The sequence below is a fragment of the Petaurus breviceps genome, unplaced genomic scaffold (assembly GCF_028583685.1).
Source record: "Petaurus breviceps papuanus isolate PSGF00001 unplaced genomic scaffold, PetGlider_PUasm1.0 90977, whole genome shotgun sequence".
NCBI classification, from domain to species: Eukaryota; Metazoa; Chordata; class Mammalia; order Diprotodontia; family Petauridae; genus Petaurus; species Petaurus breviceps.
The window spans coordinates 46,613,057-46,640,277 of NW_027187391.1; the positions used below are offsets into that span (position 1 = coordinate 46,613,057).

General features: G+C 40.1%; 1 protein-coding gene across 3 annotated transcripts in view; it reads left to right on the forward strand.

Moving 5' to 3' along the window:
• The window catches only part of RTN4IP1 (reticulon 4 interacting protein 1), a 66,921-nt gene that overhangs the window by 179 nt on the left and 39,521 nt on the right, over nucleotides 1–27,221 (forward strand). The window contains exons 1-4 of one of the 3 annotated variants that reach the window (XM_069077119.1): nucleotides 9–964; nucleotides 10,054–10,205; nucleotides 11,327–11,395; nucleotides 12,244–12,368. In XM_069077119.1, coding sequence (XP_068933220.1) covers nucleotides 694–964; nucleotides 10,054–10,205; nucleotides 11,327–11,395; nucleotides 12,244–12,368 — 617 coding nt within the window. In that variant the 5' untranslated portion in view covers nucleotides 9–693. Of the gene's footprint in view, nucleotides 1–8; nucleotides 965–10,053; nucleotides 10,206–11,326; nucleotides 11,396–12,243; nucleotides 12,369–27,221 lie in introns of those variants that run through there. The other 2 variants (XM_069077121.1, XM_069077120.1) reach the window with 2 other exon arrangements.

A 27,221-nucleotide genomic window follows, 5' to 3' on the forward strand; every position in this document is an offset into this window, starting at 1 on the left:
CTCGGGCAATGATCCTCGCACACTATTGGCTGCCGTCGCACTAGCCGCTACCTGGGTCATGCCGGGGAGTGAGGGGTCTCTCAGTGGAGACTAGGAAGCTTCAAATCCTCCCGGCCCTCCACGACCTCTAGCTCAGACCCCGGCCTGGGCTAGGGACGGGTGGGTGCGCCTCGTGGGCAGCCTGCTGGGGCCTCGGGAAGCAACAGGACTGGGCAGGGACTTTAGATTGCTAGGTTTATAGCGAGCTGGGTCTGCAGGAGAGCTTTAGCGGGTAGGGGGAGCGGAGATATTGCTTGGAGGGGGCGGCGGTGGGGGGCAGCAGGGAGAGTTGTGCTATATTATTATTATTGGATTTCTTTTGGAGGGAGAGATAAATTAGAAGAATGGGCAGAGCTCATTCATTATAAACTAAAGTTGAATTTTGACCCTTGACACGAGCAAGAGTGAAAACAATTGATTACTGGCATTAATTATTTTTCAAAACTTTTTTTGGCCATTTCCTACTCTAGAGTGTTTGCAGATTCCTTTCTGTGCCCCCCCCCCTCCCCTTTCTAATTCTAAATTAAAACGCACTTTTTTTTTTAGCTGAACAGGGCAGAATTAAGACGGGGGTGGGCTGGGGCTCGGGGCTCTTAGTCTCCTAGGCTCAGGTGAGTCTGGTGCTGGAACCACGGGGGCGGTCAGTGCCTGGGGATGGAGGTTCTGAAGTCGCTGGTGCTGAGGAGGGCGCGCGGTCTGTGCCCGGGGAGATGCAGGGCTTTGGGGAGACCTTCGCGGGTCCGAGACATCAGCACCACGGCTGCCAGGAGCACTGTTATGCCAGCTTGGGTGATCGATAAATACGGGGCGAATGAAGTGCTCCGATTCACAACGAACATGATGTTTCCTGTCATATACTATCCAAATGAAGTCATTATTAAAGTCCATGCTGCCAGTATAAACCCTATAGATGTTAACATGAGAAGTAAGTTTTTTTTCCTAAAACTTTTATTATTGTATTAAAGGGTTTTTTGGTGTGCCCTGTTATAGAAAACTTGAGCAGAGAAACAGATTGAGAGCAGGTCAAATGTAAACAAAACCAAAATGAAACTCAGTTGATTTTTCAGAGGCCCTTAAATTTGCCTTTTTACAACCTTGTTGAAATTGGAACTTGTATAAAATACACTAACGATTGTGTTCTCCTTTGACCTAAATTTGATCAGTTTTTATGTTTGATGAACTGATTTGAAGGTTCTGTTTCTTCATAAATTATCAGTTGGAGGCAGGTTGTACTTGTAACCAAATGTTCTCACATTTTGTAGTGAAAAGAATACTGGATTTTGAGTGGGAGTTCTGTCATTTACTTATGTGCTTTTTCTGGGCCTCAGTTTCCTCATTTGTGAAATTAAGGGGTTGGATTAGATGACCACATCGGTCTCTTTCTGTGATCATCTGTTGTGACCATGAAGATTTAATGAGGCCAGCTTCAGGTCCTAGAGTTTCCATACTATAATTACATCTGCTGGGCCTTAGTTTCCTCATTTGCAAAATGAGGAGGTTGGACTAGAATACTGGGTCACAGAGGTCCTTTTTTTATGACCAGCTGTGGTGACCATGGAGATTTACCAAGATCTCTGCTAGGTCATAGAATTTTCATGCTGTAATTACATCAGTTCAATATTTGAATTTTTATTGTTATTTGCCAGTCATTGTTCATAACATTTTATTAGTTTACTGGAGAAAGCAACAAACTAAGAGAAAGGAGAGAGGCTAGGATTATTATTGTCTCTATAACTTAGTGGCACTTTGCCCAATTTCAACTCATTTACTCTGTTAATTTCCCATTGTAAGTGGTACATCTCTGGTTTGGGTCCAGATTTGTGATTTCATCAGTACAGTGATGTCTTTGTGAGAAAACTTCCAACCATGCAGATTAATGCCTTAACTCGTCATCAGGAATCTTGGGCATTGAAAGATTAAGTGGTATGACCAAGCAAGTGACTTAAACCCACATCTTTCTGACTCCAAGGCCAACTGTATCCACCACACCACTCTTTCTTTGAGTGGGAAATAATGCCTTAATAATAATACCAGTGAGCTACGTTTGCAAAGCTTAGCATTAGGTGAAAGTTTACAAGAAATATGGTTCACTAAAGTTTATTGGAATGTTGAACTGGTTAAGTACTCTGTTACATCACAAATTAAAGTACAAAGTTAATTTCACATTGGAAAAATTGCTAAGGAAGTTTGCATCTTCAAATTTGTGGAGAACTTAGTCATATCTGGATATTATGTCAGAGGACTAGTGACTTAAAATGCTCTAGTATATTAAGGGCCTTGGTTTGGAATCAGAGGACCTAGGTTTGAATCCCTGTTCTGTTAATTGTTACCCATAAAATGGGGAAAATAAAACTTGATACCTACATCAGAACTGTGAGGATTAAATTAGATGTATGTAATGAGCTTTGTGAACTTTAAAGTGCTATATAAATGTCATCTATTTTCACCTAAAAAATATAAATATAGCCATATAAACTGCTGGGCCATTTAGCCTCCATATTTTTTAAAATAAGCTATTGAAGGATGTTGACTTTGACTCTAGATTCTTTGTTGCTACTGTTTCTAGTCTCATAGGCAGCCATTATAAATTCTCCACAATATATCCTTAATGATCTATTTAGATTTTTTAAGCTGTGTTTGAGGCAGTAACCTTTCTGTATTTACCTATCAGTTACCAAATTAAGATTAATAACAAACTATGCTACAATGGGGGATTTATATATACATAAATTGAAACCATATTACTTTGTTTTATTCCTGCACCAACCGAAATGGGAATGTGTTTCTGCAGCTTTTTTTTACCTTCTTTTCACAATGAGCCCTATTCTCCTTTTTTTCCTGGAATGGTTTGACATTTGATTAGAGAAACAAATAGAACATTCTCTACCTGTTCCTCCTTCCTTTGACTACTGGCTTTCAATGCTGCTATTGTTTGCTTTGTCATTTATTGTTCAATTTGGCTACATAGACTTTGAAGCTTTTTTTTAAAGAGTGAAATAGTAGTTCTAGACTTTGGGGGAGCATGTATAGGTGGGCTTTGGGGAATTCAGGAATCCCTTTTAAAATGAACTAAATGACTGTATGAGGTATTTTCGTGATTAAAGATGTAAATTTATCTGCAAGTAAGTGATAGATTGATACATATTTATCGTTGTTTTGTTTCTTCACCTCTAATAGTAAGCTCCTTGAGAGGTAGGGATCATGTCTTTCTTCTTTTCTGCAAATTGACTGTAATGCTCTTAGTTCTCTTAGAGTAATTTTTTAGCCCAATAAGAAAACAGCATAGTTGAAAAGAGTACTGGTCTGGGAGGCAGGAGATCTGCATTCTATTTCAATCATTTGCTTGCCTGACCTTGGATAAGTCATTGTATTTCTTTGGACCATAGTTTTTCTCTCAGAATGATCTCTAAGATCTCATAATGACTTGAGAATTTGTGATTCTAATAGTTAATAAATATATACTGAGTGTCTGCCCTGGGCCAAGCGCTATGGTTAGTGCTGGGGACACAGAAAGGAAATAAAAGAGAAAGCTTCTGCCCTTGCAGAGTTTCCAGTCTAATGGGGGGAAGATAACACACAACTGGAAAGAGCTCATCAGGGTGTGGGAAAAGGCAGCTTACAAGAAGGGGGGCATGGTGAAGAAGTAAGGGAAGTCCCAGAGTAGGTGAGCCCTGGGATTTTCTGAGTTGAGCTCTCTCCTGTGGAAGGTCAGAGAGAGGTGATGAGCTGAAGAGGCAGGACTGAAGGGACCTTGCAGGTTGATGTGGTTTTCCCAACAATGAACATCCTGGGGTAGAGTGGAAAAGTCTGAGAAGTCCCAGATTTAGTGCAACCACATGAGAAATGAGGAATTATTTTGAAATAATTAATTTTTAAAAAAACATTTAATACTTTAATAGTTTGTTTTAAAACAGTTACTTTAATTTTGATCCAACATCCTCATGGTGAAATGCAAGAATTTAGTCAGAAAACCTTAACTCTAGAGCTAGAAGGGACCCCAGAAACCACCTAGTCCAAACCCCTTGTTTTTTGTTATTGTTTAGTCATTTAAGTCCTGTCTGACTCTGTGACTGCAATTGGTGTTTTCTTGGCAAAGATACTGGAGTGGCTTGCTAATTTCCTTCTCCAGCTCATTTTACAGCTGAGGAAACTGAGGCAAACGGGGCTAAGTCACTTGTCCAAGTGTCTGGGGCCAGATTTTAAACTAGGGAAGAGGAATCTTCTTGCCTCCAGGTTCAGTGCCCTGTGCACGATGGTGCCACCTAGCCATCCTAAGGGAATATCAGAGGTAGGATTTTTACCTTGGTCCTCTTAATCCAAGAGCCAGTTCTTTTTCAGTGTATAGATAGATCCCAGTTCTGCCTGCTTTTTTAACTTGTGTGTCCTTAGATAGCTTAGTTAGTTTCATCTCAGTTTCTTTATCTGTAAAATTAGGGGCTTGGACTTTATATGAGATATCTACTTTATGTCCTCTGACTTCAAGCTCAAGTGGCCAGCATTTTTACCCCCTTCTGGGATTTATACTTTATCTTTTAAAGCTTTATATTTAAAACTTGTATACTTCTGTTTTCTCCCCAGTGAAATCTACAAAACCAAATCAGTGGTCCCTTGGCTGCTATTTAACAATCTAATATAGAAGCAGATTGTGCTTTTATAGTGATATCCATGAGACCAAATGACTTTTTTTGAGCTAGTGGTTTTAGGGATTGCTATTTCCAGGCCCGTCTTTCTTGTTGCCAAGGTACTCCCTGCCTCACTTTCATTACCAATCCATAGATTCTTGCAGGGATTGTATTTTTATTTTTCAGAAAGGAAACTATAACTGTGGATAATGGGAGGGATTAAACTATGTTTAATTGTCAACTGCAGTAGTCAGTAATTTCCTCGGACTTAAAAAAAAAGCAAGAAAGTTGTCTAATCTTTTTTGAAAGGAAGACAGCAACTGATGGGCATAAAATGATAATCATGGAAAATACTAAGAAGATCGACAACCTTAAAATCTAAACTGAATCAAAGCAGTTAGTATCAAACCAGCATTTGTTTTGTATTAACCAAGATATGAGAGTCCAGTTGCCATAAGGGTCATGCAAACATCATGACCACAGAAACTTTGTAAACTTTAGGACTTTTCTATGAATAGGTTTAGATGGCAACTTAAATCAGCCAGATAAATATCCCCTTTATTCCACAGTACTTTGTGCCACAAAACAAGTTTGTCATTTTCAGGTATCAACTACTTTGCTCATTTGAGATTTTTTTTTAAACTGCAGATATATCAGTATATCAGAGATACTCATTTGACCCATATTGTGAACCTAGTTAACTAGTTTGAATGGTTGGCAGTTCATTTGGACCTTTCTCACCATAGCATATAGTGAGTGTATCTCTGCTAATGGGAGAAGTAGAAAAGCTTATAGTTTCATATCAACTGAAATTCTTCTCTAGGCAGCGCGTATGCTGCTGCCTATATCTCATAGCTATTTCACTGAATAAGTGGTACTTACTTGTTATCACTCCCCACATATCTCCAACCTCTTCCTCTCCAGGTGTAAACTCCTGAAGAGTAGAGACTGTTAGATTTTTGTCTGTTTGTCTTGGAGGCTGCCATGATAACCCGCCATATTAAGGAGGGCGCTGAATACTTGTAGAATTAAATACTGTTAAGTTAAATTAGATAATGCAAGTATGTTACAGAAAGTAGGATTCAAACCCAGATCTTCTGACTCAAAGTCTGGGGCTCTCCCTAGTACTCCATGCTGTCTCATTTTGAATGCCAAGGTGGTGGTGGTGGTGGTGATTTTATTTTGTTCACTGACCACGGAATACACATGAACACTAATGAAATGGCCTGTGAATATGTTTTTTTGTCATGAGAGAGAAAGGGGGATGGGATGTGAGGGAAGAGGATGACTAGATCATAAAATCAGACATACTCCAAATGATATATAGCTTGTGTTTCAAAAATTAAAGTGATTTGGAACATTTTCCCATAGAAATAGTGGCATAAGTGAGAATTAGATTCCCACATGAGCCTTTAAATTAAATCCTTAGTAAGGATGTATTATAATCTTAATGGCATGATCCTGGGGGAAGTGAGGGCCATGGGGTACAACAGAGAAGAAGAAATAGAAAATTTCATCCTCCTTTTTCCCCTTTCCTCCACCATGATAGACCCCTTCTAAAGCACTACCCTGGGCGAAAAAATGTGAAAATAAGTGAAATTTGTCTTTGCCATTCTGGGGTGCATAAGGAATTCACATTACCTGAAGTCTCACTGTGGCATCTCACCCAAGCCTACTTAGACCTCAGAATTGCTCAGCTACCTCCTAGTCAAAAACTCCCTTCTGGTCAGTGGGGCTTATCTCACCTAGACACCGGTGAGAAATCAGTCTCATTGAATAAATTCAAAATAACGTGTGACTGACCTCAAACCCCACAACCTTCCCAGAATAATTGGTGTTTTTAAAAAGAAGATTCTTATTAATGAAGAAGAATCTCTAACTGGTTGCATTTCAGGCAATTTATAGAAGTCTTTCAGATGATAAACATTTATCACGTGCTAGGCCCAGTGCTAAGCTCAAGGAATATAGAGAAAGGCAATAGAGAAGAGAGATTTTGGGGCAGGAGCAGCACCCTTAAATAGTCGTCTTCCTCTGGTCATTGATCTAGGGGCAGAGCAACCGTTCTCCCTTTTTCTTTCTCCCTCAACCTGTTCTTGCTTTTCACAATTTTTTTCAGTTCTCCACTTGTGACCCCTCAGAGAATAGCAGTGAGTGGGAGGCAGCCTTTTCACGGGGGAGGAGAATGTATAAGACAGGTGTTTATAAGTGAGGATTGACTTCTAGTCATTCACCAGATATTTATTGAGCACTCATGTGCTAAGCACTGGGAATAAAAGGAAAGGCAAAAACAGCCCTGCTCTCAAAGAGCTTACATTCTATGGGGAGGGGAGGACAAGCCAACAGCTATGTATAGACAAGATACATACAGAAGAAATTGGAAGCAATTTCAAGGAAGGTCATAGCACTGAAGGGCTGCGGGGAAAGGCCTCTTGCAGCAGGTAGGATTTGAGTAAGACTTGAGGAAAGAAGACAGGCCAGGAGACAGGTGAAGAGGGAGAGTCAACTCCTAACAAGGCACCGAGGTGGAAGATGGAGTGTGGCACGCAAGGAGCAGCAAGAGGACTGGTGTTGTTGGATTGTAAAAGCCAAGCAGAGGATTTTATATTTTATCCTGGAAATAATAGGAAACCATGGAGTTTAATGAGTAGTGGAGTAACATGGTTAGGTCTGAGCATTAGGAAGAAAACTGTCGGCTGGAGTGGAAAGAAAATTGAGGCAAGGAGACCAACCAGAAGTCTTTTACAGTAGTCTCGGTGTGAGGTGATGAGTGGTAGCTGTGTCAGAGAAGAGAAGGGATCTTTTGTAAGCAGTGTTGTAAAGATATAAAGGTTAGGACTTGCCAAAAGATTGGCTATATGGTTGGTTGGGGTGATACATGAAGAAAGAAGGTAGAAGATGTACTAACATTCAGAGATTCACTGAGAGACATCTGTTTGTTGGGAGAGAGACTCTCTTCAGGTGGTCATTTGCCTGGAGTCTTTAAGAAGTGGCCTCTGAATCAGGGCGGCGCAATGGAAATGGATTTGGAATCAGAAAACCTAGGTTTAAATCCCCTTATTACTTGTATGACCTTGGGGAAGTCGATTTACCTCTGTGGGTCTCAGTTTCTTTATGTGTAAAATGAGGTAGTTGGACTAGATGATATCTAAAAATAATTAACAAAAATAGCTAACATTCATATAACACCTACTATGTGCTAGGTAATGTACTAAGTGATTTACATATAGTTTCTTATTTGATCCTCACTACACCCTTGGAGGTCAGGTACTATCCCCATTTTACAGAAGAGGAACTGAGGCAGACAGGTTAAGTGACTTGCCCAGTGTCACACAGACAGTAAGTGTTGAGACCAGATTTGAACTCAGGAAGAAGCATCTTCCTGCCTTCAGGCCCAGTACTCTATCCACTGTGCCATGTAACTGACCTGTAAGATAGCATATTGGGTTTAGACAAGATAGCACAATTTTACCTTGTTTGTTGATTTGAGTTACTCTAAGCTGAGTGGTTGACATGTTGAAAGTAGGAGAGAGCCCTGTTTGCTTTCTATTTTGACTCTTTAAAAGAAATGAAAAATGTGATTCTAAAGTAGTATGATTTTTTTTCCAACCAAAAAAAGAGAAATAATTTATTTTATAAGTACTACACTTGACCACACAGAAGGCAGTCAGTGTAGAATGTCAAGGAGGATCCATGAGGCATAACTCTTTGCATAGATTTTAGGGAATGACCTGGGTCAGGAAGGATTCAAATAGTGGTTAAGAGTCTTAAATCATAGGGATAAGAGATTTGAATCATGTAAGAGAGCTGGTATATCCCTCCTGAGAGTGTTTATCACTGAAGGCTTCAGCCAGATGGGACCATCTTGGCCTCTAGTCTTCCCAGTCAGGCTGCTTGAACTTTTTTTTTTTTTTTAAAGCAATTGGGGTTAAGTAACTTGCTCAAGGTTACACGGCCAGTTATTATTTCTGGGTGTGGTGCTGAGTATCTGAGCCCGGATTTGATCCAGGTCATCCCGACACTGGAGCCGGTGCTCTTACTCGCTGTGCTACCTGGCCGCCCCCAGGCTGCTTGAACTTTTGCCTCCGCTTTCTTCCCTTGGGCTTTAGCCGAGGTGAATGGAAATTGTTGCTTTGCTATCAAGATGGCACAAAACTAAAATAGGATTTTAATGAACAAGCACACTTAATATTTATACATCCAAAAGGTCCCTTCTGAAGTCGTCACCTTGGGAGGTTATGCACTTGTTCTACCAATGCTTTTGCTCATGATGTTTTAGAAGTTCCTTTTCTGGAATTGACCCTTAGAACCAGTTAATATCCCCATCTATATCCACCCCCCCAAAAAAAAAAATCAGTTGTATTTGTGACTATTAACGTTTTTGGTTTGTTTAAAAATGATGTTATCCAGCTTGACCATCTACATTATATACCAGATTTGGCCCTAAATATATCCAAAACATTTCTAAAAATGTACTCCATCCCCTGATAGCAGTAATTGGCATTTATGTGGCACTTTTAAGGTTTGCAAAGTGCTTTAAATTCCGTCATTTGATTCCCACAATAACTAACAAGCATTGAGATGTGAGGTGACTTGCTTATGGTGACATGGCTAATATATATGTCAGAGAGAATTCAAATCCAAGGCTTTCCTTGACCCCATGTCCAATTCTTTTTTCAAAGGCAGATTTGTCACCATTGAGAATAATCAAAAGAATGTGCCTTAGACACTAAAGCCATTTTCAAAAGGGAAGAACCAAAAAATGTTGCTTCCTTAAGGTGACTACTTTGAATGCAACAATACTATATATTCTATATTTAGTGTCCTTCCTCCCTCCCTCCCTTCTTCCCCGTTCTTTCCTTTCTCCCTCCATCTTAAAACTGACTCCTGATCTGTCCCAGGTTAGAATTGCAATGGCTTCTCATGACCTGGGTCCACTCTGATCAGCGTGAGCTTTTGTATGTTCCATTTCCAACTGGGGTCACTTTACTACTCTTTAGACAAGGGCCGAAGTGTCTCCCTCTTTTCACCCTTCCCAGAAGTCCTCTATATTAATGCTGAACCTAGTGTTGTCTTTGTTTTGTCTTCTGGAATCATTCCTGAGTCAGGAGACTTGGATTCTGATTCTAGCCCTGACACAAGTTAGCTGGTTTACCTTGAACAAGCTCTTTCACCCCTATGAGTCTCAGCCTACCCTTTTCCATATATTAAGGATCAAGGAACTGGAAAGTTATTTTTTTTGCTTTAAAGTTTTGACTCCATTTTACTTCATCATACCTCATGTAGCAAAGGAAGCTAAAGTTCATTTGTTTTTGTTTTATGCTTCTGAGGTTGTATTTAAACTTGTCTAGCCCTTTTCGTGAAATGGGGAAAACTGATAAATCATGTTTTATAGGTGGGTATGGAGCAAGAGCTTTAAATATGAGGCGTGATCCACTGATTATGAAAGACCTTGGGCAAGAATTTCCTTTGACTCTGGGCCGGGATGTCTCTGGAGTAGTGATGGAATGTGGCCTTTCTGTCACCTATTTCAAACCTGGAGATCAGGTGATGTAACTCAATACCACTCCTGCCTGTTACCTGCTTTACCTTTGTTTTTATGGCTTGAAATGTTTTTTGGGTGACTTCATTCTAGAACATAATCATCAGTGGGACTGCCTGTTGATGGCTTATTTTGTTCACATTACTTCCTGACCTCTTTGTCTACTATTTCTCCTGGCCTTTTCATGGGAGAGTTTTAAAATTCTAAAATAATTTCATTCAGCAGCATTCATTCCTTGGAAAGCCTGCTGTGGCCAGTCTGTTGTACTAAGCTCTCTTGGACTAGTATAGAGAGTATCCATCTAATTTAGAAATTAGGAGAGCTGGGTTCTCTTTCTGCCTTTGCCACAGACTGACCGTGAGACCTTTGATAAGTCATGTAACTTCTTTACACTTATTTCCTCATCAATAAAATGAAAGGGTCAGATTAGAAGAGCTCTTAAGTTCCTTTGAGCATAATGTTAGCTGTAATTCCAAGATAGGGTTCTTGCCTTCTGGGGCAAAAGTTTGACTACTGGATTTTCTTAAATCCATACCTTTTTGGGGGGAGGAGAGAATGTCTGGGAGATGTGTTTATATATAAGAATTAACATTTGGGGCTGTTAAATCTCTTGCAGAAGCTCTTAAATGATAGTTCTTATCCAATAGGTTTTCACTTTTAAAATTGCTATAAGTCTGGCATAGTTTATTTATGGATGTAAATCTTCAGATTAATTACCTCATATTTTTAGCACTACAGTTTCATTAGGAGTTTTCTTTTGCTAATGAACATTTTAGTCCAGCTGGGTTTTATTTGGTTTCAGCTTTTCTCAACTACTTTAACACCATTGAGCCTGCTTACTTAATTTTTTTTTAAGTTTGTTCTTTTGTGAGAAAACAAATACAGTGGGATGTTCTGGCACCAGGCTCCAATGTGGTGAGGCTATGCCCACTGAAGCATACTAAGCTGTAGATTGACTCCCACTTGAAAATAATTTTGATTATAGTATACATCAGTGTACTGTTGATGGGTACTTTTGGGGAGGGGAGGGTATGTTTTGAGAAAGAAAAGCTCTCTTAGCTTCACTAGATCAGAATAGAAATTCATTTAAAATATTTATGTTTATATATGGGTTGTTTTTTTTTAGGTGTGGGCAGCAGTTCCTCCATGGAAACAGGGCACTCTATCAGAGTTTGTCGTAGCCAGTGCAAATGAGGTAACTATGTGAAGAATTATTTTGTGAAATTAGAGATGCTTGTTGGAGAGCGTTGGCTGGTTTCAGAGCCTGGTACATACTTTGGGGGCAGTCATCAGGAAGGAGGAGGAAAAGGAACTTTTGTAAGACAAAAGCAAAATTTTGTGTCTGTAGACTCTCCTGGCTTCATCAGATGGGGATTTGGAATAGAGCTGAAGATGTTTACATGAGAAACAGGACCCATATTCTTGTTGTCTCATTCTTGGAAACCAAGAGGCTAAATATCTGAGAAGAGGGAAGAGGGAAGGGAGGGCAGGTTATCAGGTAGAGGAAGGGAAAGGGAATTTTTTGGATCTCATCTAAATGAATGGTGGTTTGATAAGGAATAAAGTAATCTTAGGTAGTCGGCCTAAACTCCATTGAACCTATCTATGAAGCAGATCCACTCATTTGATTATAAGATTTAGGCATAATTTTGGAGGCTTTAGGCCACCTTGAATGACAAAGACTTTAGAATCATACATGGCACTTTGAGCAGCTTATATAAAGACCAATGTAATGTAGAATAGAAGAAAGAGCTTTGCTTTTGGAGCTGGGAGGCCTTAAGTCCTGTCCCAACACATCTTGGCCATGTCAGTGACTTCTCAGAGCTCTAGGCGCCTCTCTGAGACTATAATTTGTAGAGAAAGTGCTGCCCTGCATTAATTAATAGAGGAAGTTCCCTCATCAGTCAACTCATAGGACTTCCCTCTATCAATGAAATTACAGGTCTGGTTCCTATCCCTACTTAAAAGCAAGCTTATTTAATTTATTTTGGCATGAACATGTAAGTAATTGCTTGTCCCTGACATTTTTATCTTTAAATATAGGTGTCTCATAAGCCCAAGTGTCTCAATCACACTGAAGCTGCTTCCTTGCCTTATGTTGCTCTCACAGCCTGGTCTGCTCTCAACAAGGTTGGTGGGCTGAATGACAAGAACTGTAGTGGAAAACGGTAGGAACTCAGACATATTCTTGGTTTGGGGATTCCACACATCCCACCCCCACTCCCTTCCCCTAGCAAGTGTTTCAGAAGCATCATTCACTTTAGAGATCAGCTATTGACTTAGGCAGAGTGGGTCCATTGACATCTAGAACATTTGCAGGCAGGCTCCAACTTATAAATGTACCATGTTCCAAAAATATATATTTCTGAGTTGGCTCTTTGGAAATAAAAGGCATTTTCCCATAGATGTTTGTTTTGTACAAAAGTCCTGCCCTTATCATTATCCTCTTTGTGGTGTGGATCTGGATTCTGCAAACATTGGGCCAATATAGGCTTGATTTCTATTAAGGTCAACACCATCCTTCTAATCATCTAGGTTTTCCTCATCACACATGACCAGTCAGTTGCCAGATCTTGGCCTTTCTACCTCTATAACATCTCTCAAATCTGTTTACTTTTTGCTATTCATATTTATTACCCTCATCTTGTCTTTGTATCCCTAGTGCGTGTATCCCATACTAGGCACTTAATAAATGCTTATTGATTCAGTGAGGGTTTTCAAAAGACTTTCCTAGCAAAAACTCTGTAAAATCAGTTGTGTATTATTATCACTATTTTGCCACTGGGAGGACTGAGGCTAAGTGACTTGTCTCTGGTTTATAACTTCTAAGTAGTAGAGCTGGGTTTGGGAGCCAGGTCTTTGGACTTTAAGTCAAGTATTTTCTCTTTCTCTACTGTGCAGATGAAACCCCGGCAGGTTCTACTGAGACAAAAAGGTTTCAGTTCTAAGCCTGGCTTTGACCTGGATATTTGTTGTCTGATGACTGAGACTGAGAAGGCTCCTCATCAGAGGCTTGTCTATCAGTTGGAAATGTTTTTGACCCCAGCAGCTCTTGGAAGCAGTCTAGTGCAGCATAATGAGGTGGTGAGCCATACCATTGAGGGAGTGCCTCCCCCTCCCCCAAGTCACAGATCTTTTCATTTTATTTTAATTAACCGAGACAGTAACAAAAACAAGGAATGTACAGAATGACAATAAATCTTATAGACCTGCTAATTAAAAGTTGTTGCTTTATAACTAAGTAGAAACAAATGCATTTTGCTCTGGCACTTAGCTCTGTTCCTGGCCCATACTTGGCAGCCCCATACTAGGTTCTGTACGAAGCTCTTCTACCTTTGACTTTGTTTTCTTCTGTTTAAAAAACATTTTTAAACAGTTGTAGTCAGGTCTTGTGTGGTTTTGGTTCTGTTGATCTCATCACCTAATATTAGCCTTTCCATTTTGGGGGGGGGATGTTTCATATTTTCTGGCTCAAATATGGTACCATAATATCGCATTACATTAACAGACCATAATAAAAATTTATTCTACCAGTAGACACATAGGTTGTTTCTAATATATTTTGCCATTACAATTAGAACAGCTATTAGTATTTGAGTACAGATAGGTCCTTTTTAAGCCATTTGGTAATTAAAAAGGTGCAGTCAGTTCTGTGGTGTTATATCTCGCCATATTGCCTTCCAGAATATTTACACCACTGTAAAATTCTGCCAGTAGCATACAGTTGATCCTTACTTATTATTAGTGAATTCGGTATTTTTGAGTTTGTCTACTTGCTAAAAAAAGTTTTGTGACCCCCCCAAATCAATGCTCTTGCTTTTGTAATCATTTGTGGCCTGGTGCAGAGGAGCAGAAAAAAGTCCAGTGCCCACATTCCCATCTGAGGCTGAACAAGGCGACTCTCTGCCTTCTTTTTTCTGCTGTCCTACTGTAAACAATATGAAGATGTATTTCATCAGTACGAGGGCAGTTTTTGCAGTTCTTTTACTGCCATGTTTTTCACATTTTTGTGCTTTTTGTTGCTGATTTTGCTTTTTAAAATGACCCCCAAGTGTAGTGCTGAAGTGCTGTCTAGTGTTCTAAGCACAAGAAGGTTGTGATGTACTGGAGAGAATACATGTGTTAAGATAAGCTTCATTCGGGTGTGAGTTATAATACTGTTGACCATGAGTTCAGTGTTAATGAATCAATGATACGGTGCATCCAGAAAAAGGAAGAGCAAATCCTTCACTCCATACAGAGGCCTCTCTGCAAAGTGAATGAATGCTATGACCCGAGGCTCATAGAGAACTAACCTGGTATTTCCTCCCAGGAGCAGTGCTTCAATATTTGCTAATTCAGTATTTGTGGTGACTTTCTATCATGTAACTATCACGAATGATGAGTCAGAGGGATTAGAGTGCACAGTTTCCTCACAGCCCTACCAGAGTTGGTTTTTTTTTTTCTTTAATTTAAGCATAAGTTTTTTGGCTAATTTTGCCATTCAGTGAAGTTTAAGAGAAATCACAGGTTTTTTGAAGTACAGTATCATGTGTAGTATTACTGTGGGAACTAACCATTGTGTCCAGTGTTTCTGTGACAAAATATGTTTAGAGATATACTTTGGATATACCAAGAATACATTCTCTGTACATACTACTCCCCTTTTTCTATAGCGCTGACCTCCTTCCTCTGACCCAGAGCTAGGCATAGCTTGGGGCAGGGGCTTCAGCAGGTTGGGAAACCAGGGCTAGCAGGATAGAGGTAATAAGGGGAGTGAAAAATTTTTAAAAGTGAAGAGTGAGAAATTACAAGGGGCTGGGACTCCTGCCACTGTAAACCTTGGAGACATTTTTCCACACCATTTATTTTTTTGCCAAGGGTCCCAGAGATTGGTTTGCCAATTTCTCTTTCTTCTTCTACCACCTATTGTTTCCAACAGTGTTCATAGCAATCAGGATTTGAGAGCAGGGGGGGAGCCCAGCATTAGACCGGTTGTCTAATGCCTTCATTCTGTAGATGAGGAAAACTTAAGCTTACAGTTTGTTGACAAGAATTATAATCTGTGATTTTACCGCCTAAAGAATTCCTGAAGTGGAAACTCCCTCCATTAATGCAAAGCAAAACCCATCTCTATCTTAATAAGTAAGTCCGAGGGATTTGTGCCTGAACCATTTAGAGATTCAAAGCTGGATTTGAAGCCAGATCTCCATGACTTTCAGACCTTCTCTGTATTCATTACACATCATTGCCTCTGTAATAGTGGTAATAGATCATTTTTATATGACACTGAGATTTACAAAGATAGCCTTACAACCCTGGGTGATAGGTGGAGGAAACTCAGGTGCACAAAAGCAGCATCCAAAACAGCATGACCAGTTTCTTTCCTTATGACTCACCGTGGACTCACAACACATTCTCAAACTTCTCTCCTTTCTTCCTGTCTCCAAGCAGGCATACAGCCTTTGGATGTTTTCTCAGTGTTTTTATTTTTAGTGGTAAAAATTAGATGCTGGATAAGATATCCCTACAATACGTTCTTCATTTTTTTCCTCTTAGATACCCTTGGGAAAGACAAGAACTCACATAGGTGATAATATTAGGTCTTTGGATACTCAAAGGACTGGAGAAAGATTGCTTGATATTTCAGAGAAGCACCTGCTTTTTAATTTCTTCAAGTATCAGGATTAGCACCTCTGTGAGGTGAGAGAAGCTGGGCCATGCTGAGGCTGCAGCTGCTAAACTAGGCCTGAGGCACAGAGAACTGCAGAGGTTGTGAAGAAAGACAGCAGGAGCTTTGGGAAGTTATCAGCCTTTCTCCATAGTGCTCCCTGCTTGGGAAAGAGGGAAGGAAAATGAAAGATAGCGTGGGGTAGAAGACAGGCATGGGTTCAAATCCTGCTTCAGACCACTAATAGCTGTGTGACTTTACCTCTCCAAATGTCAGTCTCTGGTATTGGATTGGATGGCCTCCAAGAGCTCCTCTGGCTCTAAATCCATGACACTGAAATTCCACAAAGGAAGAGGAATTGCAGCAGCTGCCTCACTAGGGTGGCATTTGGGACCATTTTTACATACAAGGGATCATACATGGACAACATCGAATGCATGTGATTTCCCAAAGGCTTGATTTTTTGCGTGTTTGGGGAGGTGGGGAGGGACTTTCTCTAGAGAAAGTTCTTCTGCCATCCCAGTCTTATTCACTATTCAACTATCTGCCTGCATCAGATTAGCTAGGAGTTCTCTCTCATGAAAACCACAGCAAAAAGTGCTAACAGAGTGACTTTTTAAAAATGTATTTTATTTATAATTTATTCAAATTTATTTTATTTTATTTTTTTTATTTTTTGACTTAGAAAAAAGATGCAGTGCCTAATTTTCATTAGACCCATCTAACACTGTTTTTCAGGCCTTGAACTAAATGGTCTCTGAGGTCCCTTCTACCTCAGATACCATTAAATGACATCATACAAGCATCTAGTGAAATCTGTAAATCTTTTATTGTGATTTACTTAGTCTGGAAGATATTAAACCTATTTGCTGTGTTCTCCCCTCCATCCTGTCTCCCCCAAACAAACAGATGAACAAAACAGCAAACAAAGCCAGACATCAGCACTGAGATTAGTGAGGAGCACCGATTGAGTTCACCATGATAGATGGGTGGGTTTTTTTTTAATCTACCCAGGCACACTTTGGAGTTGGATTAGACAAAGATACCTAAGGAAGAAGACCTTGTCCTTTTCTTCCATTCCCGTGTGTGTTCATGTGGAATTTTAGAATGTTTTAGACACAACTGTGCTGTACATGGTGTTTTAGACACAACACATATGGGACTAGGAGACTCTTCACCTGTTTCCAGTGTAAACTCTGTTAATGGTAATAGCTTACATGTCACCAGCACTTACCAAGTACTTTCTGTGGAAAGTACAACAATCCTGTGAGGCAACGCAAGTATTGTTAACCCCAGAAACAGGCTTAGAGTGGTTAAGTGAATTTTCCCAGGGTCACATAACTATTAAATGTCAGAACTGGGATTTGAACCTAGCTCTCCTCTGACTCCCAAGTCTAGAGCTCTTTGCCTCATACCATACTCCCTAACTAGCTTCATGACTTTAGGAAAGTTACTTATCCTATACTTAAGGTCTCTTTTAAGGGAGGTGAGAGGCATTGTGAAAACAAACAGTGCATTTTTATTAAAACAAAGCTTTCCAGATTAACAGTGGAGTTTATTTTTCTCTTCCCCCTAGTTCTTTGCCTTTATTAAAATGGTTTTATATATATATATATATATATATATATATATATATATATATATATATGTAAAAACTGAGCTTCAGTGAATTGGAGGAAAAATTTAATCTTTGGGTTCTGATGATATCGTAAAATATGTCATTTTGGTCCTCACATTCTGATATCCCCAGAAACCCTCAAGTGAAATTATTTTTTTATATCAAACAGCAGCCCAGCCATTATTCTTCATGATTTATTCAGTAGGAATACATAGATAACATGTGGCTTTCAGTATTAATAACATTTTTTAATAAGTTTCCACACCTAAATTTTCTTCTTGGATATGGGAAAAATCTGATAGCAATTTGTTTATGCATTGGTTTTATCTTAAAGCACTTGGGTTTTTCTTGTCCTGCCTAAAATTTTTCTCCTGATAGGAAAGCTATACTTTATCTTTGCTGACTAGAAGCAGTAGAATTCAGTCCCTTCATATTCCAAGAGGGAAATTTAACTTTTTTACTTTAAACCCTTGAAAATAAATATAGTAAATTTAGAGAATTTTCATGTTGCCATTCCTAGGAATAGTCCATATGATGCCATAAAAATCTGAGGAGCTAGGTCCAAGTAAGAATCGTGGATGATTCTGTTTTTTTGCTCAGGGCACACTGGCTAAAAAGCAGCACTTTTATTATTGATGTTCAGGGATGTTCTACTGGCCAGAGTGTGTTCAGTCTTTTTAGTTTTTTTGCCCCAATACAACATGCCTTATCAGGCATTTAAAAAAAAAAAAAGATTCATCTCATTTGATTATAGGATTAAGTTAGCCCATTTATAAATCATTTATGACTTCCCTGCAGTTTGTTTCCTTTCATCTGTTTTCATGCTGAGAGATGGACTAGAAACACAGGAGTAGACTTCTCCAGCTTTCTCCCTGTTTCTTAGAGTTTCTTTGTTTCTATGGTGGGTTTAGCTTGAAGTCTTGGGGCCTCTTTTGTTACCGAGCTCTACAAAAGCCTTTAGGATTTAGTAGATTGGCATTCGTGCCAAAAAATGTATTCATGACAGAATATAAAATTACTTTGTGGCTTTCATGTACAAGTGGGGTGGCTGGGGAAAATCATGAAGGTGAAACGTGTCTCCCTTAAAAAGACTTGAGAACACACGCGTAGGCTCAGCTGTATCAAAGAATGCCATCTTCTTTCCAGAGACTCAGAGTTGAAAGGGACCTCAGAAATTCTCCAATGCAACTTTCCCTTTTGGAATGAAGGGTTGGGGGGGGGGGGGTCTTTTTGTCATTTTCTTTTATTTGAAAATGATTTATTGATGCTCTCTGCTTTTACATACCGGTCATTTCCAGATATCAGTCAGTAAGCATTTATTAAATGACTACTATGGGTCAGACATTGAGGATAGGGGAGGTAACTAGGCAACTCTCACGTGAGGAAGCTCAGCTGGATGGTGCAGTGGATAGAGTGTTAGACCTGGAGTCGAGGAAGACTAGAGCTTAAATCCAGCCTCAGAGACTTACTAGCTGTGTGACCCTGGGTAAGTCACTTAACCTCTGCTTACCTCAGTTTCTTCCTCTGTAAAGTGGGGATGATAATAATAATGTCTACATCTCAGGGTGGTTTTGAGAATCAAATGAGATAATAGGTGTAAAGTGTTGTGAACACTGAGCCTGGCGCATAGTAAGTGCTATAGAAATGTCAGCTGTTATTTTTAGCTATTACTACCAGTACAGGTAGGTGCCTTCTCCAGAAACTGAGTCCTAAAGCACTGCCCAGAACACTGAGAAGTTAAATGATTTGCCTGGGGTCTCAGCAGCCAGTGCCAGTCAAAGGTGGGACTTGAACGGAAGTCTTCTGGCTTTGAAGCTGGCTCTCTGACCATTGTGCTCTGCTTCTTCTGAGGATACTACTGCAAAAATGAGGTGATCATTGCCTTTAAGCAAATTATAGTCTACTGGCTATCACCTATTCTCCCTCCCCCCGCCAAAAAAAAAACCCAAAACTAACCATTACTGAGTTTCTGTGACTAAACGTTTTGTCCCCCGAGTTCCAACGTCTAGTCAGAGTGCTTCCTTATCTCCTCTCTAGGCTAAGATTGGTCAGTATCTTTGCTCAGTGCTGGGCTTCATCGTAGTGTGACTTTCATTTACATTACATTGTTTTTGTGTTTACAGCATTCTCTGGGATCTGCTTACTTTATTGTATACCGCCTCATACAAACTCCTCAGTTTATACATGTGAAAACTTTCCTCAGAGCAATGAAATGACTACCAAGGGTAGCACAGAGCAAGTAAGTGTTGGTGCTAAGAGAGAAGGGAGGTCTCCTGACTCCAGTGTTCTTTCTGTTATGCCCTGTAGACTCCCACTCATCACATTTGGTATAATGTTCCAGTGCTGTGCAAAGGCTTGAGGCTTCAGAAATCGAATTCCTAATCTCCTGCTGACTCCTGTATGCACATGTTTCTCTCTCAGCAAAATGGCTAATCTGCCTCTTAGAGTTGCAAGTAAGAATGAATAAATAATCACAAAGAGCTTAGGGAATAAGTGGCACATAAGGGCTAAATAATAGGTGAAATCTGAATGGGAAAGAAGTCAAAATTGATTTAGTATCTAAAGTATAGCTAGAGAGATGGCAAAAAAAAATTAGGGAGAAATGAAAGAGCATCCAGAGATAAATTCAGGCTTTGGTCTCTCTCCTTTTTTCATTTCACATGGATCTTTCACTAGTTTATTAAATCATTGAATGTTAAATCACCTCATCTAGCCATCCTGTTTTATAGATAAGGAAGTTCAGGCCCAGAAAGGTCAAGGGACTTGCTTAGCTTCACACAGGGAGTAGGTAGCAGATGCAGGGTTAAATCCTCCCCCTTTTCACAGCTATGTTGATGGATGTATTTCCTAATTTTGCTGATGCAGTTAATCCTGTCCCTGATGCAGATCACAATCCATCCATGTTTCTGTCTTTCTATAAATTCTCCATGGAGGATTCACAGAATGTCAATAGTGGGCCTTCTTCTACATCTTTTAATGACTCAGGAGTACCAAACTAGTACCTGAACTATTGATCTCTGAGCTTTCACTAGTGTCAGTGACCTTCTTTCTCCATCCATCCATGTCATCCATAATGTCTTTTACCCTCCTTCTAAGGCATATAAGTCATCAGTAATATCCTGCGGCCTACCCATGCACCTTTTCATTGCTTTTGGCAATGAAATCTTTGGCAATGATCTCACAAGGTCATGGTGTTCCAATGAGTTCAACCATATAGCATCACTGGGATAATGTTGACATTAAAGAGATGGCTTTTACATTAATAAACATCTTGGGATCATTGTAAAGTACTGTATAATCTGCCAAATGTCACAGTCCAGTGACTTCCTATTCAACTCTGTCTACACTCATTGCCAGTTCACAATCTGACTATATCAGGAAATTGGTAGATGGATGTGTATGACTGGATGAATATGCAAAAAATCTCCAGTTTTGTCAGTGTGGGAATTTCCTGGTGTGGGAACTAGCTCCATTCACATAGATTGAAACTTCTTGATAACTTAGAGCTATGCACACATACTAAATATATATGTATATATAAACTGTCTATGCTATACAAAATTGATTTAAAATATATTTATACATGTGCAATAGATATATATATATATATATTTTTTTTTTTTACAAAGTAGAATGTCTTATATGACAGATTTGTCATAGTCTGGGCAATATGTTTTTTAATTTATTTTCTTTTTCTAGTGAAGAGAGTATGACCAGTCTCTTTGCTGCTTATGATTTTGCCAAAGAGGCTTTGTGTTTTGGAGCTCAATACAATCAGTGCAGTATAATCTGTAAGTGGCATCATTTGGAGATAGAGCTAAGGCACTGATGTTGGAGAGCATTGGGAGGGGTACAACAGAGCTAGAATTCCTGATTTTCAAAACAGAGAAGAGGGTGGAACCTGTAAGCCATAAGCCAGTGACATTTTACCTCAATTCCTGGCAAATTCTTATAATGTGTTATTAAAGGCATGGCTGGTGAACCCGTAAAAAAAGAATCTGTGATCACAAAGGACCAGTATGGCCTTATCAAGAACAGGTCCTGCCAGGCTAATCTAATTTCCTTTTTGTCAGGATTGTGAGACAAATAGATTAAGGGAATGCTTTAGACACGGTTTTCTTCATTTGGTCCGAAGTGTTAGACCAAATCTCATTCTGCTCTTGTGGAAAAGATGGAATGATGTGAAGCAGAAACTAATACAGTTCTAGTGAGTTCTTCATCAGAGGTCTTCATGCAGAGACCACACAACCACTGAAGTAGGTTATAGAGAGAATGCCTGCTCAGGTACAGGGTGTGCTGAATGGCCTCAGAGGTCCCTTCCAGCTCTGAGCGTCTGAAAACCTTGGCATCAGTAGCACTTAGCACAGGGCCCGGCACATAGTAACATAAGTTAACAATGGGGAGCAGAGATGGGTCAGTTAAGGGAATCAGAGCTCCTAATATGAACCTCCATTCAGTGATTAAGTGCACTTAAAATAGTAAGTGCAGAATAAATGGCCTGTTGGTTGATCGATTGAATAGAAAATTCTTTGTGTGGTCTCTGTGTAAGACATCTTCTAGAACAGAAATATCAAAGGACATTCTTGAGTGCAGCCTGAATCATATTAAAATGTAATTGAGAAATACTCAACAAAATAAATTAAAATATAATAAAATATAGATAATGTTAATATGTAGTTTTCTAAGTCAACATGCTGGTTTATGGCTCCCATTTCTAGTTGAGTTTGACACTACTGTTCTAGGAGACTTTAGGTGAGCACATCTTGTTTTTCTGTTTCGGGGCCCAACTGGTAGTCTATGGTTGAGTACATGTGACAGCAGGGCGGGGGACCCGGGGGCCCCAAGGGACCCTGTGGTGTCAGGTCTGTGTAAAGAGGAGACCAAGACCCGAGCAGGGATAATGGACACAAGTATAGGGACATACAGAGGGACTAGAGGCTGTGGTAAGCACGAAGACTAGGTGGATTCAGGAGCAATAAGACAAAAGGGAAGATGGAAGCAAAGGCAACTGTGACCTGACAGGAATCATCTGAGCACAGAATCATGGAGGTGCCATAGTTAGGGTAAATTCTGGCGAATTCTGAGGAATCACCATCCTAGCTAGGCGGTGGAGTGGAGAGTACTGGTCTTGGCATCAGACGGGCGTTCAGATCCTGTTACAGTCACTTCCTAGCTGTTGGACCTGGGAAAGTCACTTAATTACCCGCAGGCTCAGTTTCCTCATCTACCAAATGGAAATAAGAGCATCTGCTTCATAGAGTTGTCATGAGGAGCAAATGAATAAATACACGTGACACTCTTTGCAAATCTTAAAGATTTTACTTAATGTTTTTCAAGTTGAAAAGGTTGTTGAAATGGGATGTGAGGCATGTCTTATCTATCTATGTCTGTATATAGTTCTATAGCTTTATATCTATGTCTGTGTCTACATTTATATCTGTATGTCTGTATATATTTTTGTGTCTATATGTCTGTATCTTTATAACTATGTCTTTATATTTATCTCTGTGTGACTATATGTATCTCCTTATCTTTATATCTGCATCTGTAGCCATCTATCTTTTTACATATACATAACATTATATATGCATATATGTCTATCTATAAAATGTGTGTGTGTACACACACACACATACACATACATTTCTCTTTCCCTCTCTCGTTCTCTTTCTCTCTCTATTTATTGAAGTCCCAAAGTTCAAGTCAGGGATTGTGGTAGAGAACAGGGTGGTGAACTAGGTTCTGAACTCTCTGCACAAGCAGGGAGAGTGACCTGGACGCTGGCGCATCAGAGCAACAAGGATCTAGACCAGGCAGGAGATGTAGGCAGTGGTACAGTGGAAAGAATGGTAGATGTGGAATAGAAGACCCAAGTTTAAATCCTGCCTCTGTCACCTATGTGAGCTTGGGTAGGCTACTTAATCTCTGTGAGTCTCAGTTTCCTCATCTATAAAATGAAGGGGTCGGACTAGATGACCTCTCAGGTCCTCAGTCCTGTGTGAACCTCACGAAAAGAGGGGTTGATAGGTAACAGTGGCAGGAGGGTTTGAAGGTGACAGTGGGGAGCAAAGATGGACCAGTTAAGGGGATCAGAGGAGAAGGCTCCAAGAACAATGGAGAGGCTAATAGCACTGATGTGGTGAGTTTCCATGAGCCCAAGAAGAGACTGAGGATAAAGGGAGCCTTGTTGCTGATTTAGTGAAGATTCCAGAAGGCATAAGACACAAAAGGAGGGCAGAAGAGGATATATGGACTGTGGAGGAAAAGAACTTGTTTGTTCTCCATTCTCAAAGAGGACCATGACATCAGGAAGGTGATGCCATAACTTGTAATTGAATTGGATTTGGGGAGGGGGGGGGTTGCTATGCAAAGTCACCAGTCTCCCTTTCTCCTCCAGAGCCATCTGGGTCCAGTGGCAAGATACAGATCAAGATAACTGGAGATGGCCCCCAATGCAATTGGGAGACCATGGCCTTTTTAAGCTAAGGTCTTTAACAAGTTTCCGTTTGACTGAGACAACCTCCATTCAGTGACTAAGGCTAGGTGAGAGATGAGGCAAAGAATGGCCTCTTTTACCTAGTAAAAAAAAAAAAAAACAGTTGGGGGGGGGGGGAATGAACCTCAGGGTTTCTGGCCAAAACAGAAACAATTTCTATTTACATTCATTCTGAGCAATCTGGGTGCAAACTATTGACCCTCTTGGACTTGGGCTGGGACTATTGCTGGTCAGTCAATGAAAGCCAGTGATTTGGGTTTAAGGTATGGTCCTTAAGAAAGAAATCTAGCCAGTAAACCCCAAGATATATTTGAAGTTTCAGTGATCAAAATTTACATTCCTTGGGTCCAGGCACCAAAAGATAAAGGTATGATGCCCATTGTGGACAGAGGGAGAGGAAAGGAAAGGAAACAAAAGAGATGAAAGGAAGAAAGTTAGGAGGGAAGGAGCTGGATTACCCAACTGGAACTGGCCAGTTGGGTCCCTGGGGGGAAGCTCAAGCTACTCTCAGGTTTTTTGTCCTTCATTCTTGAAGAGGATCATGATTCAGGAAGGTGATGACATGACAGACAAATGAATTGGATTTAAATGAGGGAGGGCTGTGGAAGGTCACCAGCCTCACTCTCCTCCAGAGCCTGGGTGTATTAGTGAGATATAGATCACGATGACTGGAGGTGGCCCTCAATAGAACTTAGGTGGGAATGAATGAATGGAAAAAAAACCCAAAACATTTAAATGCTTACTTATGTGCCAAACATTGTGCTTGAGGATACAGGGAGAGGTAGCATAGAGAGAGGGCTTTTGTCTCAGGAAATAATTGTTCTGCATCACTAGAATTAGGGTCATAGGAAGGGAAAGTATGCTAGAAATTAACACTAGTTGGTACCCTATCAGGGTACTGTTATGATGGTGGGCATGATGGTGTGGTGGTCTTAAAATTATTTAAAATATTTTTAAAATATGAGCACCAAAAAAAAGCATTTCCATCTACACAGAACATAAAAATTTAGATTTCTACGAAACCATAAGTCCTCATTTTATACAGCTTGATTTTTTAAAATATGTAATAAATTCTACACATTACTTTCAAAACCAGTTATGCTTCCTTCCGAACGTTTTTGTTCTCATCTCAGCTCTTTAAAAAATGTTTCAGTAGCCTTTTTTTTTTTTTGGCATCACTATTGCCAACCACTTGTTCCCTCCTCTCCCCCCCCAAACCCACCCCAAGTTAAAAACCCTAGAGAAAATAATACAAAAAAAAAGGGTAGGGGACTTGTAACAAATAAGCATAGCCAAGCACAATAAATGTACACAGTGGCCACATCCCAGAATATCTCTCTTTGCACACCTGGTGTCTCTCACCTTTCTGTGAAGAGGTAGGGATTGTGGTTCATTGTAGGACCTCTGGAAACATGGTTGGTTACTGTATTGATTAGAGTTAAGTCTTTCAAAATGCTTTTCTCAACACTGTTGCTATTCCTGTATAAATCATAATAGTTCTTACTCCCTTTCCTCCATGTCAATTCTTGGCAGTAGATAGACTGATCCATATGGGACTTCAAATTATCTCATTTATTTTCATTGGAAACGGAAGGAGAAAACCTTCACTTGACGTTGCTATTCCCCCCAAGCTATGATTCTATCACTCAGTTCCCTGTATTGATAAACCCCTAGGAAAAATTAACTTGCCACCTCTACTGCCTATAATATAGCTTCCCAACTCCATCACTATTGAAACTGTTTTCTCAGAGGTTACCAACTAGCTTGCCAACTTAATTGCTAAATTTGACGGTTTTATCTCATTCCTCATCCTTCTGAACTTTCATTAGTTGAAAGCTGACTACCCCATTCTCTATGCTAGTCTCTCCTCCTTTGGCTTTGACATCATAGTCCTACAAAGGTTTAATCCCCATCTCTGTAATAATTCATCTCTAGTCTCTAGTTAGCTGAATTGGAGCTGCCATTATATCACTGCCCTCTCATCTATTTATCTTTGCAGTTTGGTATTCCTTGTGATGACTGACGTAACTTTTCAGAGAGCTCTGACTGTGCAGGAAGCTGATTCTGAAATACAGCAATGTCATCAACCAGTCATTTCCTGCTTCTTTATGCACTGAATAGTTAATTTCATTTCCAGTGATGTTGCATGGTGCCCATCACATCCAGTATGTGTACCACAGCAAAGACGTCACCTGAAAGTGCCCTTCCCATTAATACATTAGGGCTCCTTAAATATGTGTTGAATGAATGGGGTTTGAATACACTCTCCCATCAAACTTATTAAAACAATGTATTTATTGAGTGAATAGATTATATTCTGCCAGTGAACACCCATCTGAAGGGATCGTTTGGGAGCTATCAGCAATCTTTTCTCTCTCCCTCAAAAGGGCTTGGGAGGGTCTAGCAATAGTAATTATCCCATCCTACTGGGTGGTTCAGAAAGGACCACCTTCCTTCTGGCACCCCAATTTATTTAGCCAGGCCATTTGTTTTGTTTGCAGAACAGGTGCTTTAGCCTTGATCTCTTTACTTTGTTTATTCACACGTTTGGAATGACCTCTGCAGTGTGGAGCTGCCAGGACCTTGAGAGAAAGCACTCCCCTGGGTTGGCCATAAACAGAAACATTGTGCAAAGCCTTACCTGTAGATTGTTCATTTTGCACTTCGGGGCGCCATCAGGTGGCTGCATTGTGAACTGAAACCTCCGCATGAGAGGGCCCAGGCTTTGCTGAGCACCTACCCTGTTGAGAAACTGGAGGAGCAGCCCCCCAGATGGAGATGCCCCCCAGGGTGCTTTAGACCTTCTCTCTTTGAGCACACCAGGTAGGGCTGGGAGGTGGGCACTTCAGGTTGGAGAAGGTATTTCTGTTACAGCCAGTTCCCAAACCCAGATTCCTCTACTTTGGACAGAGGGAGAGGGGAGAGGAGGATGTTAAGTTTGGTGTCACGGAGTCTGAACAGGAAGACTTGGAGGGAGGTCCTTTGGCTAGGATCTGTTTTGTCCTTTTTCATTTGGAGAATGAGAATGTAGTCAGAAAAGCAGAAGGATCTCCTCAGAAAGGGAATTCAACCCAGTTATGTACAAGGTTCTTTCCAGTGCTAAAATTCTATCATTCCATGAATTTTAATGACAGGCAAAATTATGGTTAGTAATAGGACTGAAGCTAACTTGATCAAAAATTTCCCTGGAAGTCTGGTGGTTTCTTTTCTTTTTTTTTTTTTTTTTAAGTTTTATTGCTTTCCTCTTATCTCCCTTC